The sequence below is a fragment of the Polistes fuscatus genome, unplaced genomic scaffold, assembly GCF_010416935.1.
Source record: "Polistes fuscatus isolate 324 unplaced genomic scaffold, CU_Pfus_HIC Scaffold24, whole genome shotgun sequence".
Lineage (NCBI taxonomy): Eukaryota > Metazoa > Arthropoda > Insecta > Hymenoptera > Vespidae > Polistes > Polistes fuscatus.
The window spans coordinates 2137082-2155691 of NW_025113101.1; the positions used below are offsets into that span (position 1 = coordinate 2137082).

An 18610-nucleotide genomic window follows, 5' to 3' on the forward strand; every position below is an offset into this window, starting at 1 on the left:
TACCATACGGGTGAAACCATTGTCCTATCCCTGACTCTCCTTTCAAACCCACAATTCTCCTTTCTTAATATCCTATAATTTCCTATAATCCTTTTTGTTTTCTTTTTTTGGTTTCTTTTCGTTAAAAATATAAGAAATATATTATTTTTCTGTTTTGTTTTTTTTACGTACGACTATGTTTACGGTGTGTGTTTATTGTTTTTTCCACACATATGCATGTATTTTTTTAAAGAACCCGCAAGTTTATTTTTCGAATTCATTGTGAAAGGTCGCAGCAATGTATCGTATTCTCGATCGAATCACTGATGCGTGTGGAGGAGCTTTTGAATATTCATAGAAATTCGTCGTTAGAGAGAGAAAAGGTAAATCGAATATTCGCGTGATTTATGATGAAATGTAATTTATATCATTGTTGGAATAGAAATTCGATATTTAAAATGTAACTTTGAAATTTCTTATTTTGTTTTGTTGATATTTCTATATTTGTGTATACGTATATACATATAAATAATATTATTTATTCAAATAGAACGTTTAAATTGATTTCATTGGAAAAAAAATATCTACAAACGTATAGATATTTATAGAAATATATCATATACCCCGTGTATAATGACACATAATGGGGTTTGTCAGGAAAATTCATGTCGAATTTATAAATATATAATATATACAAATATATCATCATGGCACGAATTTTTTTTAGGATATTTCAATACTTACATATAGAAATATATTGGATCGAGTACAAAGTTTCTTCGTAATTTTTTCTTTTTTTTTTTTCTGACAGATCATATTCAACGATCGCATAACTTCGACGATATTTAATAACCAAACGAAACTTTATACTCGAACCAATTGTATTAATAAGACCAACAAGAGAACAAATAAAAAAAAGGAGAAAAGGCAGTATCATGTATAAGTTGACAATCACTTTTAATTGTTGCAATAGAAAAACAATGTACAGACGCAGAATTATTCGTATCTAACGTGTGACGAAAATTCCTAGGTAAAATCTTAATCGGATAGTGTGAAAAATCAACTAAAATATGTTCAAATAATACACTTAAAGGAGTGTCTTATCTTGTTTTCACTTTACCTATTCGCTTATCGGTTAAGTCGTTTATCTAATTACAATGATTGAGTTATTAATTATAATTATGTCTCTTTATAGACACACAGGTGTGTATGTAAGTAAATGGAGATTCTTAAATGCTACACAATGTTTTCATTTATTTTTTATTTCTTTATTTTCTTGTTTTTTTTTTTCTTTACTTTGGTTTTAAATTAAGGACTAGTGTTTTGAGCTTCGCTCTGTCCTTATGTATTTATTTATATATATTTATGTATATATATATATATGTATATGTATATGTGTGTATTTTTAAGTATGGGGGGGGATTTTTATCGACGTAATTGCAATTAAAAAAGTCGCTCGATTTGTTTTACTTTTTTCTGTATCAAAAAAGAAATTATTTTATGGATTGGACGTTGAAATACTTTGTATATAAAAAAAAAAAAAAAGTACAATATAGTAATGATAACGTTTATATTGGAATGTGATTATCGTTTGTGTAAATCGCGACAAATTAATATTGTATCGTGGTTAATATAACTTCTTTATATAATAATAATAATAATAATAATAATAATAATAATAATAATAATAATAATCATAATAATAATAATAATAATATAAAATGAGTATGATGACATAATAATCGATATAAATTGTAAATGCAGCAATATTACGGAATAATTTTCTTACATATTATTAATATATATAAAAAGATCTAATAATATTTTATGGTGCGATGAAGGCACAAGGCGTGTGTTTATTAAATCTTGTGCGAATTGCAGTGAATAACGGCACGCAATGGGTGAATTAATGTGTGATGAGGGTGGTGGGGGAGGGGTACAGAAGGATCAACGTAGATGTAAAATAACAGAAATATTTAAACAAGTAGGATTTTTGCATTATTCTTATGAAATATTGCATAAGTATCAATGCGTTCAACTCGTGATAATAAAATTATATCCGTGCGAGAGATAGAAGATGAAGAAAAAAAAGGTGGGGGGTGGGGGGTGGGCGGTAGGTGTCGTTAAGGTAGTGGGGTAGTTTAAAAAAAAAGAAAAAAAAATTAGTAACAATACATAGAGGACAAGCGGAGCTCATAGAATAATGTGTGTATACCATTTAGAATTGGAAATGTAATTTAGAATTAGAATGTAAAAATACTATGTATTATGTACAATTAATTAATTATACCAATCGTGGTGAATATATTTAAATTATTTTACATCGTCACTTTTTTCTTTCTTTTTTTTTTTGTTTTTTTTTCATCGTCATCGTCATCTTCTTCTTCTTCGTCTTCTTTTTATTTTTCTTCTTCTTCTTCTTCTTCTTCATCTTCTTATTTATCTTCTCATCTTCGTCGTAGTTGATTTTCTTCTCTCTTCCTCTATTCTTAATTCATGTTTTATTTCTATATACTCCCCCGTTCGCGTATATTATTTTTTTTTATTTTTCTTCAATCGAAGAGCGGTATTTTAATTTTGCCTATTTTTAATTTATTTTCACAAATGTGCCATCGTGGCACACTTAAAAACGGTATAATGATTGTTTCCTTAATTTAAATATATTTTACACATCGTCCCTTAACTATCATAAATCTTTCATCGAGTCGTATTAATTATTTCATTAATCCTTTCCTTTCTTTCTTTCTTTCTTTTTTTCTTTTTTTTGGTTTTTTTTTTCTTTTCGTTTTTCTTAATATTGCACATCGAAGTGCCAATTTATTTTTTATTCGACAGCATATTTTGTTTAACGATAGACCGACACCGTAAATGGTGCCCGAATGAGGGAGGTTCCCCTTTCTTTTTTTTTTTTTTTTTTTTTTTAATTACATCTGGTATATTGAACATCAAAAACATCAATTAGTTGGCACATGAACGGAAGCAAACATATATGATGCCTGTGTTTGTACGTGTGTGTGTATGCGTGCGCGTGCGCGTGTGTGTTGTTACTAAATGTTTGTTTAAAGATAGTATAAAAAAAGGTTTTCTTTTCCTTCATTTTTCTTCACGATCGTGTGTACTTTTTTCTGTCAAGAGTATTTACGTGCTCGTACGATAAATTATATCGTTTTTTAATCAACGTATCATCATTTGCAATTACTATAGAATCGTTTCGAATATTACATATGTGTATATGCAAATACACGTATATAATATTCACGACGTACGAGCTTATTTTATTTTTTCTCGATACTGTGTTGTGTTAATTTAAAATAGAAAAAAAAGAAAAGTATAGAAAAAACGGGCCACATTTTATGCGTTAGTGTGTCGTTTTTTTTTTACGAATAAGCATAAGGTGCGTTAAAGATTTTAGGTTGTTATTATTAATTATTGGCAATGTTAATTTGGAACGGATAGTTTGTCTTCGAACGATTTGCATTACATCGATCTCATCGGATTTTTTATCAACAATAATTTCATTCGCGAGAGTTTTCTTTATCGTTCTTTATTATTTCGTTTTAATTTTATTTACCTCTTATCTATATTATATATCTTTTCCTATCATCTCATTTCATTAATTTTTGCATTATTCATTTCATATCTATGATTCATTTTTATTTAACGTTTATTATAACCATCGGTGCACACACACCGTGTTTCAATTCGAAATAACAATGAATATTTTTTTCTCAGGTCTGTTTCTAAATAATCGCTTTAATAGAGATAATAATAATAATAATAATAATAATAATAATAATAATAATAATAATATTAATAAAAATACAAGAAAAAGGAATAATAAAAATTCATACGAACAATTATTATCTATTATAAAAGCTCTTGACTATTTTAGTCTATCGTAAAACTCGAGCGAACGTTCTTATCGGGGAAAAAAAAAAAGGAAAACGCGAAAATAGAAAAAGAAAAAAAAAAAGTAAAGAGAGAATAAAAAAAAACCTACGCGAAAGGTAAATAAATACGCGTTGGCGTATAAAAAAAATATATACGATAGTGCGGAAAGAGAGATTACCGTTCTCTTCGTTGGTATGTGTGAGTATGTGTCTGTGTGTGTGTGTGTTCGTGTGAATCTAGGTATACCTGTATACGATTTATATTTTTCTGTATCCACATGACACAGTTAGAAAGAAGTCGCTAGTTAATGTTTTTTTCTCAGGTAATCACGTTCGCGCGAATCTCCCGATAGATTGTCCCTCCCCTTTTTTTCGTCTCGTTTATTTTTCTTTTTTCTCTTTTTTTTTTTCCCTTTTTACTTTGATATTATAATTCACGTTACGCGTAATTTTGTTCGTTTCTCATTTTATTTTGTTAATATCTATCTAAGCGCAAATATATACAATATATACATACGTTTAAAACACGATCAATTTAATAATCCTTACTCCCAAGTTACCTTTTCACTGATTGTATAATTAGGATTGACTATTTCTTAGATTAATCAACAAAATTTTTTTCGAATTATTATATGTAAAATATCAAATATTCACGTATATATATATATATATATATATATACATACATACATATTATATAATATATATATATATATATATACGAGAGAGAATATGTATATATACGTGTTAGATGGTGGTATGTCCATCTCCAAGGTACTATTTTGGACGAATATCGGTCCGTCTAACATGCCTTGCACTTTGATGAGCAAATACTTTGGAGATTACATAGTCTAATAACTCTTCAGGTAATATTTTTAAGTATGTTTAGATGATTATTCCTTTTTTTTTTCCTCTATCTTTATCTCTCTCTCTCTCTCTCTCGTTCTTTCTTTCTTTCTTTCTTTTAGTTTCGTTTTTTAATTACAAATATAAAACATGTATATGTAAATAGAACCTTTTAATAATATGCGCAAACATGTTCTCTCTCTCTCTCTCTCTTTCTCTTTCTCTCGTTTTCTTTCTCTCGTTTACTTTCTCTCTCTCTCTCTCTCTCTCTCTTTCTTTTTAATTGAGCAATACATATGAGAATTTGTTTAAATATCATCAGTCTAAGCCGTAAAGTTCTACGGCCATTTCATTCGCAACAGCATTTCTTCAACAACACACAATTATTTCTTATCAAGCTTGTAGAATTGAAACGTTAACAAATTAACCGCGATGGTGCACGTGTAAATATAACAATTCGCAATACGCTGCTAAATACGGAAACATTATATTCGTTAATAATAACTTTCAAACGATTCTTTAAACGCATGAAACGCACAAGAAGAACTCGAATTTGTAAAGAGTATTTTTCGTATACGCATACGAAAGTAGTTGCGTATGATAATTGAGACTACGTCAAATTGAACGAGACGATATTTTTTGGAAAACGTTTCATTCGTTAATACATTCGTATATTTTTCATTTATTTCACGTTTCTAATATAATTATTAAAAGTAAAATTTCCCTGTGCAAACGAAACGTTTTTCGAACGTGTTTATTATTTAAAAAAAAAAAAAAAGCACTGCTTATTTTATCATATTTTGATTTTGTAATTATTTGCTAGAAATTTCGAATGGAAAACAAAATATATATCTTCAAAACGAACTACGAGTAGGAAAGAATAACAAAAAAAAAGAAAAAAAGATAAAAGATTTATTTAGTTTTGAAACGAATTGCATAAAATACTTTACAATCGATTCGTTCATTGTGCGTTGCATGAATTTTCTAATACTCTTACAATATAGGCCAAAAACGTATATTGAATTATTTTTTTCCCTTTCCTTATCACTCCTGTCCTTTTTCTCCTCTTTTGTTATTTTTTTCTTTTTCTAATACTTCTTATTGCGTTAATTTTTTTTTTATTCGTTTCTTTTACCTTTTCTCAAAAATATAATATATATATATCGACTACTACTTGTTAGGCTTCCGACGAACGGGAAAATCGCGTTGTCTTTTGTATTTTTCTTTTTTTTTCTTTTTATGCAATTTTTTCTTCTTCCTATTTTCCCTTCATATACCAATAATAACCCGAAATAAATTCTTTTTATTTTTTACTTTTTTCTTCTTCTCTTCTTTATCTTCTTCTTCTATTTTATTTATTTCCCCATTATATTTTTATTCGTTATATACGCGTAAACCTAGCATATTATGACCTATGTATGTATGCATGTATATCATATACCTTTTCATTAAATCCTAGGTATAATGAGACCCTCATATGATCCATATTGAAATTTTTACTTTTTTTCTTTTTTTTTTATTATTATTATTATTTTTCGAGTGTTAATCTGCGTATCTTTTCTCATGCGTTTGAAATATTATCGAGAGAGAACAATAATATCGTGTCGCGTTATTTACACATAGATCATAACGAATGTTTAATCGAAATAAATGCAAAAATATATGTAATATAATATGCGCGTGTGTGTGTATGTGTATGTGTATGAATGCATGCGTTTGTGTATGTATATATATATATATGTAAACATACGATTTAAACGTACAAGTCGCGCTCAAAATGTTAACGGGATTTTTATCTACTTTTTGATAACTCGTATAATCAACACGCATGGTTTATAATTTATATCCATCGCTAGATATTTTTCTATTCATTCCTTTCCTATTCATTTTCTCTTAATATTATCTTTAACTCTTTCTTTTTCTTAACTAAATTTGCATTATCTCTTTCTCTTTTTCAATTATATCAACTAAAAACGTTACTTTAAACGCTATTGTCTTTTTCAAAGATATCACTACGTCATTCAAAGACGTCGATCACTTTAAACGGCATCATCATCATCATCATCATAATCATAATCATAATCATAATCATATTTCTTTCCTTTGTCTTTAACATATTTCACGAAAATTACGTTTACATATTTTACGAGAGCTACGACATGTACAAAATATTTCTCACGAATTTGTCGGAGTGGGGGGTAAGTGTATTGGGACAGGAAGTGGAAGAGGAGGTTGGGTATGGGATGGGGTGGCACGAAGGGTTAAATGGGTGAAAGAGGAGAAGGTAGGAGGGGGGAAAAGAGGAAAATTCAGCCTTTTATCTGTTACAGGCAGTCAGAGGAACGGCGATTATGATTCGAAAGCTCGCGTAAACCTCTTACAGTCGCTAAATTTATGGAACGTTACGTGTCCCATAAAATCCTCCGCCTTCGTTCCCATATATTCCCTATGGCAATACCATTTCTCTAGGCTTTTAAAACGTCCACGCGTTTTCGATCTACAAACGTTTCCTTTCTCTCTCTCTCTCTCTCTCATTTTCTCGACAACTTTATACTACCATCTTCTTATTCTTCAAACATTTCTTATTATTTTATTATTCGTTCGTAGTTACTTTGTTAACAATTAACAAATGTCAAATTCTAACGCGTTTTTAAATATTCCGTTTGGACTTTGATTTTTTTCGATAAGTGAAACTTTCAACGATCGATTATCAGGGGTTGTTCTAATATAATAGAATTGAAAATGTATTCACGTAAAATATATGTATCGAATAATATTAAGACGTCTGATTAACGTGAAATACCACGTGAATAACTTGTTTTTTAAGAAAAACAACAGAGAAGAATTACAGAACCGTAAAATAGTTTTATTTTTCATTTTTTTTTATATTCTTCACGCGAAATTCTACGTCGAAGGCGAAGTAATTTACAAGACACCGTTAGAAAATAATAATTCACATGAAATAATATATATATTATACATATATATATATATTATAATAGGTATATATTTAAATATATGTAAAATTTGTATTATATTGACTTTAAGATCGGCAGTGAAAACCGTTTCGTTTCGTTTTATTTTTTTCTCTTTCTTTCTTTCTTCTTTCTTATTATTTTTCCTACGACTGTGTACGCGATTATTAATTTCATTCTTTTATACGTTACTGCGAACGTTTTCAATTCGTCGAGAGAGACAGTCGAATGTGCAGTGTGTGATATTAAAATTAATAATAATAATAATAATAATATTAACAATCATATTAATGATGATAATAATAATAATAATAACATTAAAAATATATATAAAAGAGAGAGACTCGTTGTAATACTTATAAATACAATTACGCTAATTTTTCAATTCGCTAGCTATTTCGTTTTTTGGGGAAATAAATAAGTATAATATAAAGTAATTATTAATATAGAAATAATTGTTTCAAAAATTTCGTATTATAATAAATCTAATAAGATCGCGTATGCTTATCATAAGTATAATTTTATATTCGAACTTTCACTTAAAATCATCGTTGCTCTTTTTTTCCTTTTTTTTTTTTTTCTTTTTCTTTTTTATCATCTATGTATAACACGTACAAGCGTAATTATCGTCGAAAAGCACGCGTTTGCATTAAACGCGTTTACAAATACTTTTCTCGGATACGTTTTTTTTTTTCGATATTATAACAAATACCGCGTTCGCTTTTTAAAATTAAACATTATCATCAATCCGTTACGATCTATCATTTATTTATTTATCAATGTAATATTTAAATCGATTCAATTCGCGAATAATTTGTATTGAATTCTTTTTTTTTCTTTTAACTTTTTCTGATAAAACTATAATTACCTACCGAGATTATTTTATTATTATTATTATTATATTATTATTATTATTATTATTATAGATGATCATAAAAAATACGATAGATCGTAAAGAATCGCGTTTCGTTTTAATGCGTCGCCCATAGAGAAAAGAATAAAAAATAAAATTAGGAAGGGGTTTTGAGGGTGAGGTAAGCTGTGGTTAGGGGTGGGAAGGGAAAGGTGTGGAGGGAAGGGACCCCAGATGACGAGTCTCAAGATACCCATACGTGTGAAAAAAAAAAAAAAGTAAAAACTAGGCCGACCTCCGTGAAAATCGAAGAGAAGAAAATGATTTAATATTGATTTTTGGTTTTATTGTTGATACATTATCGAATCGATTAAAAATGGTTTCTCGAACAGGAGGAGCGCATTTTTTTTTTTTTTTTATTAATCCCTTCATTTATCAACTTGTTTTTAACAATAGGTAAAGAAAGTTTTCTTTCTTTTTTATTTTTATTTTAATCGACATTAACGTTGCCGTTATCGAGACGCAAATATATAATAGCAAAACTCATGTGAACGTTGTAAGAAACATAAATCAATGATGTCGATGATCGTTTACGTTGAATAAACGATCGTCGAGATCGAATGAAATCAATTATTTTCTATTACTACACTCGGAGAAGATAAAGGATTCATATTATGATGTTTAAACACACATCCATAAACGTACGTATGCATACATTCAAGACACACACACACACACACACACACGCACACATAGAGAAACAAACATACATACATATTAACATCCACCCACGCACACACAGAAACGACAAATTGCGTGTCCAGGATGTTCCAGCAGTTTCTCGGTTATCGATCGACAAACTCGGCTAATGTAAGTTCGATGATGAAATCGACGATTAAAAGCACGAACGATTTTCATGATATGCAAATGCAACTATTCTAATCGTCGACGCAAAGAATTTTATTTTCACGAACGTCCCAAATCTTCGTTCAATATCTGCCAACGAAGACAATCGTGTTGTTCCTCGATCATCAAAGTTAAACACACGCCCAAAATATCCTTATTTACACGTAAGCCACAGATTGAAACCACCGAAAATTGTCCCCCAGCCCAGCCTCCACCCCCTCGCAAGTGGAGGAGGAGGAGGAGAAACAGGAGAAGGAGGAGAGTATACGTAGAACAAATGATTTTTCTCTCTATCTGTTGGATTATCAATAATATATGTCCCGTCACGCAACAGCATCACGACGCACACAATCCACGAGTATGAAAGTTAAAGGAACACGCGAATCGGAAGCAAAATGTCATCGTCATCGGTTACTTCGTTAGTTGTTGTTGTAGTTGTTGTTTGCAATGCATTGTCAATGCATCATAGCACAGAATATATGAACTAGTTTTGATGTCTCGATCTCATCGGTTGCGTTTGCGTTAGGTTTTTATCATAGGCCTAAAGTCTCGTGCTTCTTTCGGTGACGGGCAAACACGTTTCGTCCCTAGGCACGGCACGATATTTACCGCGTACCGAGCTGGGGCCGAAAATTGGTGAACCTCAGACAAGATGGCCGTCAATGTCGGAATAGGCCGGTGTCGGTGTGAACGTCGATAACGGGTGACCATGATTGTGCGCACCGTTGTTGTTCGCACGTGCAAAAGTAGCCGGGGGCGGTGGTACGGTGGGTGGTATCAGTGATTTTGTACCCGCCGTCATCACAGTAACATCCGGGGGTGGTACAGGTCGCGGCAGAGTTCTCGAACGCGTCAACGTACCCGTTCCACCAGCGTTCATGTTCGCAAGGGGGCCCCCCGTGTGTTGTCCTGTGATTGGCATGGATGGGTAATACGTGCCCGAGCCCGGATCTCCCATTGTTGGTGCCGGGCTCGAGTTCGGCTCATATCCCATATAACGGCCGTTGTCCATTTCCACACTGTAGAAGCTTACGTCGTTGGGCGGTGCAGGACTTGGATTCCCGATGTAACTCGACTTCGAAACTGTAACGTAAATAACACTTTACACGATCTGATAAATGTATATATGTTCCAGGGAAATGATACAAATAGAGATTTCATCGAAACTTTAAGCTAGATAATTAATTCATCGAAGATGTTCGAATAATTCTGTTGGGGGGTGATTTACCTAAAGAAATGAAGTGATTACATCAAATCCCTTAACCACATAGTTGCTGTTTCAACATCTTTCGTGAATTGATCATCTAACTTAAAGATTTGATCGAATCTTCAATTTCATCATTTCCCTAAGACATATATACTTTATACCATATTGGAATTTTTCCGTTCGGGAAGATTGTATGATCGATGATCGCAAAGCTTATGATCTGAGTTGGGGGGGGAGTCATGGATTATTATAATTGATTTATGATATGTGATCGTTGATGTACGTTGGAAGCAAACGAGTGCAACTCACAGATCACGTTTACTTTTTTTAGGGGTATATTCATGGGGTATTCATGGGTTATGATTTAAGCTCCGCCAAGCGATCTCTTTGATCTAATAATAATATTACTGACGCTCTGCCAAGGTGCGTGCCAAAGTGCGTTCCTCGTTCTGCCTGTATGTCGTACGCATTAATATAATATGTAGCATGTACGAAACGCATGCGGAAGAACAAAAAACCTCGCAAGCATAATTCAACTCCGCGTGCCTCCTCCCTTCATTTCTCTATCTTCTTCATTTCTATTTCTTTTAATTTTTTTTTTCTTTATCTTTTCTTGTATTTTCTATTGTACGTATGTATGCTTCCTATTGTATAAGTAATGATATGAATACTAATTAAGCAAGCTGCTCGAAGTAATTTCATGCGAACGTATGAGATGATATGATACGCGTATGCATTTGATAATGAAGTATATATATATATATCATGTAAATTAGAATTGAAATAATGAAATAATTGCATACACTTGCTAAAATAATTATCAATCGAACGTGAAAAATAATCCACATACGGGATGATACAAGGAAGGTTCTTGTTTTTTACCTGGCCAGACTCACCGACTTTATTATACGAAATTGTTATTCGTATAGATTCGTTTGTTTGTTTTCTTTTGTTTTTTCGGCAATTAGATATCTCGAATGAAATAATACGCGATTATTGCGTGCGGATAAATCTGACCAGAGAGATATTACGAGAAGACACCAAGAGCGATTAAACTTGAGAGGTTTGAGCACCTATGCAGAGTGTCGAGACGAGTAGCAGTTGTAGGTGACGCACCCGAGAGTGTCCCACTGGCTGTAGTTCTTTGAGGTGGAGAATCCATACTCATTACTGGTACGTGGTTACCTCGACGACCGAGAGTTCCTTGATGATGTACCTGCATCTCTAAACTACCCTTCCCGTAATCCTGCATAGTCTGATCGATTAAATATGTACTAGCTGCAGTTTTTCTTCCCTCGTCCTGAGGTTGAATAACAGATCAACAGAAAAGGAAATAAAACAAGTCAGACGATTAGTTCGGTCAAACGTATTGATAATTTAAGTATAGCGAGTTGATGAAAAGATTGTCCCAGGAAAAGAAAAGAAAGAAAACAACAAAATAAACGAAGCGAATTTAATCGTCAGCAATTAGCCAGTTGCTTTACGATAACGAGTACTTTTTCTTTCTTTTCTTATTGGCAGAAAGGATCTATCAAGTCAGTTTCATAAATTTCTTTTCTTATTTGGGTCACGTACAGATTCATTTCGTATCGCCATGGTTTATCATCTAAATTTTCGATTAAGTCGTATCTTGCTTCAATTGTACAATCGATCACTCGATTTTTTTCAATCACGATTGATCGTACCAATATAGGTATAGATCTATCATAAATATAACGATTTAACGATCATGTCACAGATTTTGACAGGGTCAAAGGTAACGAAAAGATGAGAAAAAGCAAATGGACTTTGATTTTTACTCTCCCGTGTACGTCCGAGGACAATCTTATCATCAGATCACTATACGATACTTAGGATTAATGTATATCTACAATTTGACTATACAAAATTGTTAACTAATTCGAATGAATTTTCTAAATTACGCAGTGTATCAGCGTGATTCTTTTTTTTTTTATATTTTTTTCCTCGTCTTTTTGTCTCTTCTATGCCCAAAAGGTTGAAACTGGAAATAACTTCTCACGGTTTTTTCATCCCTGGCTTGCTTTAGTTATCATTCTGATACACTGCGATATTCGTTTGTTTTTTGAGTTTTCTCTTTGTTTCAACGTATCTACTACCTTCGACGGAGCGTAGACAAAAAGAAAAAAAGGATAAAAAAGAAAAAAAGAAAAGGGTGTTCCCTCTTGTTTCCCCCAAAAACCATACGAATTCTTATCGTTTAAAACGAGATAGGGTTTTGCGTTATTTTGCTACCGCGTCGAAACAAGAGGATCGGATTGATACTCTACGCATTATGTTTAAAAGAAAGAACGAAAGAATGAAAGGAACGATGATACCGGCGAACAACAAACAGAAAGAAGAAAAAGAAAAGAGAAAAGCGTGGAATAGAAAAAGGGAAGGGAGGAGAGAGAGAGAGAGAAAAGAATTTACAAAAAAAAGAAAAGAAAAAAAATAGGTAGGAAAAGCTAGAGAAAAATATTCGATATGGAATCTGATATGCGGGGGTATTCTTGTATAAAAAAAAAAAAAAAGGAAAAAGAAAGCGGACGTTAAAATCAGAGAGGACAATGATAACACTGCAATTTCTCGTCGCGTGACGAATACGACGACGATGGGATGTACGTATTATCTAGGTTTTTGTTTGTTTTTGTTGTTGTTGTTGCTGTAGTTTATTTTTCTTTTCTCGTCTACATTTTCAAGTGTATTGTTTCTACGATGCATTATGTGCGCATTGCAAATGAGGCTTCTTTTTTTTTTCCTCCTTTTTTTTAACGTTCCTCCCCGTGTGACATTTCAAAATTTACGGCTTTGCGAATGGCATTAAAGGATCCAACGTTACAGTGAATTTCTGTTATCAGATTCGATTAATCGATGTATTAAAAATATTCACATTATTTATTTGAATTGAGATATTAAAGAAAAAAGAAAAAAGTGAAGAGAATATAGAAATCTAACGAAGAAATCTGCATGCACGCGCGTAAATTAAAATTATAAAACAGATTACTACTTTGAAGTTACATTAGTACGTTCGAGAGTTAAGATAAAAAATATTTGTTATTCCAACAATAAGCATCGCGAGTGTTTATCCAACACTTTAAACGAGAATTTAGTTTGCGAGTACTACTACTAAAAAAAAACAAAAAAGGAAGAGGGGGTTGTCGGTAGACAGGATGGGGAACAGGTGAAAGGTGAGGGGGATGAAAGGAAAATGTTGGGTATGAAAAACGTGAAAGTTTTGTTTTTAAATAACGTGCTTCTGAACCGAAACGAATGAAAGAGATTATGGGAACCCGTAAAATAAGCTTCAAAGGGAAACTAAAAAAGGGTCAGGAAAAGAAAAAGTGTTAACAGAACTCAAACCTACCCTCCGGTATTACTTGTTACTAAGAACATATTGACTGATGGCACTGACCACGTAATCATTAGCGTCGAAGTTAACGTCGCTCTTCTCATCGGACACGGAACTTAATTCGCCGGTCATGGTGTCCCCATTGACGGTAGATGGTGCATACATATCCGCTGTCTGAGACTTGTTTAATCCTGTCAAAAGAGTTTAACGTCCGTTTAGTTCAAGTATAACAAGATAGTTCTAGTTGGTTGGTTGATTGGTTGGTTCGGTTAGATTACACATGGTTTGTTTGTATTAGAAACATATTTGGCAATATATAGAATCAAGTTTTTAATCTTAATATGTTTCTCTTCTATTAATTAGGATAGTATTTTTCAAATATATTTCGATAACTATTTAGTTGAACAAATGGTCAGTAATAATTTGTCAGTAATCTCGTTAATAGAATTTGGAGTTGTTAACATGATTTAAATATTGATACAGGATGCATACCGTTGCATTATTCCAATCTAACATTTCATTGTGAATACTGATCATTTATTTAAAATATTCTTAAGAAAATTGAAATCGAGAGAATTAGATCCAATTAATATCGAATTATAAATCAATTAGTTGTTTATCACGATCAATAATCAAATTATTAATAAACGTGTCGCAGGGGGATGTTGGACAGGGTAAGAATATTTTTCATTTGTCTTCGCAATGAGGTGTATAATATATAGTTTTTTGGATGTTCTTTTGTCACGTTGTTCTTCGTTATTTCGTCTAAGTCATATCATAAACTTACGAGCTTTATTTCGCTTTCGTACAATGTACCACAACATGATGAAGAGATTAACGATAAAAAAGATGACGGAAGTAGCTGCGAACGTATAGATATAATTCATTGGGAAATCCCCTCTTTCCAAGAGGACGTCTGGCAGGTTTTCCACGTTATTCGGCCCTATGAAATAATCAGAAAGAAAACGAGATCCTTTTTAATCATGATATTTACCAGAACGCTGTGCCTTCTTTTTCGACTTTAATGTAGCAAAGACTATGGGCGCGGCAATGAGGAGACAAGCGGATGCAGAAACAGTGATGATTATCAGGATGATGTACGAAGAATTAATCTCGCTTGATGTCAACTCGGTGGGTGGCGCCTCGCCTGTAACCCAAGCCAATGCCCCGTCACCCGTTTTGTTACTCATGCAATATGATTATGTGTGTGTGTACCTATTTTGTTAGTTTTCCAATTTTTTACTTTCCTTCTTTTTCCATTTTCAAAATTCATTTCTTTTTCTTACCGTTACTTCTCTCCCCCGACCCCCCCTCGACCCCCGCTCCAACCCCTTATGGCACTCGACAATTGTTTTCTTTTGTTTCGGTTAATTTATTTGACAAAGCGATTATTTTGCATTAGTTCCAAGAGTTAATATTGTTTGTTAATATTATTTTCTCTTCCATTTTTTTTTCTTTTTTTAACACTACACCCTTGTAACGATTGATTATATGTAATTAGGAGTTTTGTTTTTTGAGGGGAGGGGGGGGGTTAATTATTTTAACAATGACGATTGTTTAGTATTAATTTGTAGTGTTAATTTTGTCGGAAGATATTAAAATTGAACGCGTTACCGATTATTGTAATTAATGATAAATTTGATAATGCACATTGATGTAACGTTATTCAGTATGAATGATTGATCGTCTCCCTAATATGCAGTAAATGTACACATAGATACATACGAAACATATATATAATCTTTCATGAAATATTTTCAATGATCTATGAATCGTAAATGTGAACATATACGAATGGGGATATATTATAGTAGCACGTAATATCTACGTTTAATGACAAGCATATTTCACAAATGAAGCCTCTATATCTAATCTAATTGACGCATACTGGCCCGTTATGGTTTGACACGTAAAGCAGTTATAGCTAACGATGCGTTAATCATATCTATCAAACGCGCAACCAACTATATATATATATATGTGAACAATGATATTAATATTATACAATATATAAAACTTATATACTATAAGTTTAATATATAATATTAATAAATTCTATATATTAGATCGTCGCGAAATATTATCTTACTTTTTCTTACAACAAATTTATACGTATCATATTTAATTATTTATCTGCAGCACAGTGTCAACAAATTATTCTACATATAATTTTATATTGAAAAAATTAACAAAAAACTTTTAGGACGATCTAATATGTATATAATATATATATAATTTTGTATTGATTAAAAATTATGACAAAATAGATCGATTAAATGATAAAAAGCAGGAATATAGTATAATTAATCGGAATAAAAAGCATTAGGTGATAATTATACTTACGTAGCGTCTGAACCTTAACGGTGTCCGGCAAGAAACCACTGTCACCCTTTTCGTTAATTGCTTTAACACTAAACACATAATAAGTTCCAAGTTGAAGACCAGTTATCGTAGCTTTATATTCGCCAGGTGAAACGTCTAAATATCTGTAACGATTTTCATAATCCAACGCCGGTCTCCATCGTATTTGATGAGACGTTGGTAAACCACCATTGAATCCTCTTTTCCAGACCAATGTTACAGAATCATGAGTCATGTTGCAAGCTTCTAAATCGAGTGGTTTGTCGGGTGGTGATGTCACGTCCAAATGTATGATGTCGAGAGAATGACCCATCTTATTTTCGGCACGACACTCGTATTTACCGTAATCGTGCGATTTCACGTTGAATATCGTCAACGTTGACTCCGATATTAACTCGGACAACTGAAACGATGATAGAAACAAACAAACAAAAATATAATTAATGAAAAACATTATATGATATATGTATATAACATAATCTTGAACACGTTCCGTGCCAAATTATTTTCGTTCGACTACTTTTTATTCATGCCATTTGTCGTAACGTGTTGTTAATACAAAATTATTTATACGAAATATAATTATTTTTGCATTATTATAATATTATTATTTCTTTTGAACACTTACGTCGCTATGCGTGATGCTATATTTGTGTTCCGTCGCGTTAGGTAATAAAGATCTTCCGTTGAAAATCCAGGTGAAACGTGGCAACGGTGATCCTCGTGCTTTGCAATAAAGTGGCGCATTTATTCCTTTATTTGCAGCGGCCTTTCTCGTTAACGGTGTATTCATCATTTCTGGTGTAACTGTTAATAAATAGAAAACAAAAAGACAAATGAGAATATAGAAAGGGGCTACTATTTATTTTATTTTTTTTTTTGTTAACAAAAATAACAACGATTAATAATAACTCACAATTCGTAATGAATAAAATCGGTTTCGAAGTGGCATTGCCAATTCCGTTGTTAACTTTGCACCGATATTCTCCTACGTCTTCCTTTTCTGGATGTTCGATATGAAGATAAGAAGTTTTGTTTGCGAAAGACGTCGAATATCTTCCTGGTAATTCAGAATTGGAACCAACTTTTTGCCAAGTCACGAATTCGTCTCCGATAGGGCTACCGTCGACCTCGCAAAACAATTTAGCTTCGATTCCAGGTGGATATACCGTGCCCGACGTTGACGTGTGCAAGATCTTGGCCGGATCTTATATATAAAATACATACACACACATGCAAAAGATAAAAAATAAATAAATAAATAAATATATTAAGTTTTAGGAAAATTGTTGAATAAAAGATATTCGTATAAAAATCGGTAGAAAATATGGGAATTCATTTAGAAAAAAAAAAGGAAGGAAAGAAAAGAAAACAAAAAAGAAAGATTTACTCACATTGTACGGTCAAATTGAGCGGATAAAAGGTAGTCCCTTCTTCGTTGATAGCTTCGCACGTGTACGTTCCAGCATCGTAACGTTCCAATTTGGTGATATTCAGGGTTGGTCCACGAGCAGTTATTCTTTTGCCTATACTACTCAAAGGTAAGCCGTCCCTTGTCCATGTGTAAGTTACCGTATTAGGATTTCCAGTTGCCGAGACGGATATTACGAAGGGTTCGCCTTCCATGCCGGTTAGCTCGTAAGGTTCCAGTGTTGAGAATATTGGCTTGTCTACAACATCAATTTCCCATACTAATGTTTAAACGAATCATCTCGTGGGGAAAATCGATTGGGATTTCTGGAATCGATTTCTAGGTCGAATGAAATTTTATTTCAAACAAACAAAACAAGAAAAACTAAACGAAACAACACTTTTTCGCACGGCTCGTTTGATTTTATTAGTTCTCAAATTTATATATACGATCACTGTATATATATATATATACTTACATAGAACGTGAAGCGTTATCGCATCGTGTATCGACCTTTCCATTTGAGCGTTTCTTGCTTGACAGGTGTACACCTCGCAGTTCATGTCCTCCGTTAAATCCAAAGCCAATTCGACGTAGGAAAGAAAACCACCGTGTAAACCCGCTTTAGTACCATTTTTCGTCGAGGGTACCGATATACCACCCTTCCACCATGACATCTCTGCCGCTGGATTGCTGCTACTTGATTCGCAAATAATACGACCCTCCTGACCCGCATGGAAATCTTGCGGTTCTCGCGTGATCTTCACTTTCTCGGGCGGAACTATGATAAATGGACGATAAATAAATAAATAAAATGCAACACACCGTCAAAT

General features: G+C 32.5%; 1 protein-coding gene across 5 annotated transcripts in view; it reads right to left on the reverse strand.

Annotated features, from left to right (window-relative positions):
* Positions 1 to 8867: 8867 nt before the first annotated feature.
* Positions 8868 to 18610, reverse strand: part of LOC122518274 (nephrin) — a 318577-nt gene continuing 308834 nt past the window's right edge. For 2 of the 5 annotated variants that reach the window (XM_043637113.1, XM_043637112.1), the window contains exons 10-18: positions 18256 to 18558; positions 17761 to 18036; positions 17283 to 17573; positions 16995 to 17173; positions 16349 to 16769; positions 14793 to 14948; positions 14069 to 14196; positions 11773 to 11956; positions 8868 to 10532 (exon numbers count right to left, since the gene is read on the reverse strand). In XM_043637113.1, coding sequence (XP_043493048.1) covers positions 10093 to 10532; positions 11773 to 11956; positions 14069 to 14196; positions 14793 to 14948; positions 16349 to 16769; positions 16995 to 17173; positions 17283 to 17573; positions 17761 to 18036; positions 18256 to 18558 — 2378 coding nt within the window. In that variant the 3' untranslated portion in view covers positions 8868 to 10092. Of the gene's footprint in view, positions 10533 to 11729; positions 11957 to 14020; positions 14197 to 14792; positions 14949 to 14999; positions 15153 to 16348; positions 16770 to 16994; positions 17174 to 17282; positions 17574 to 17760; positions 18037 to 18255; positions 18559 to 18610 lie in introns of those variants that run through there. The other 3 variants (XM_043637114.1, XM_043637115.1, XM_043637116.1) reach the window with 3 other exon arrangements.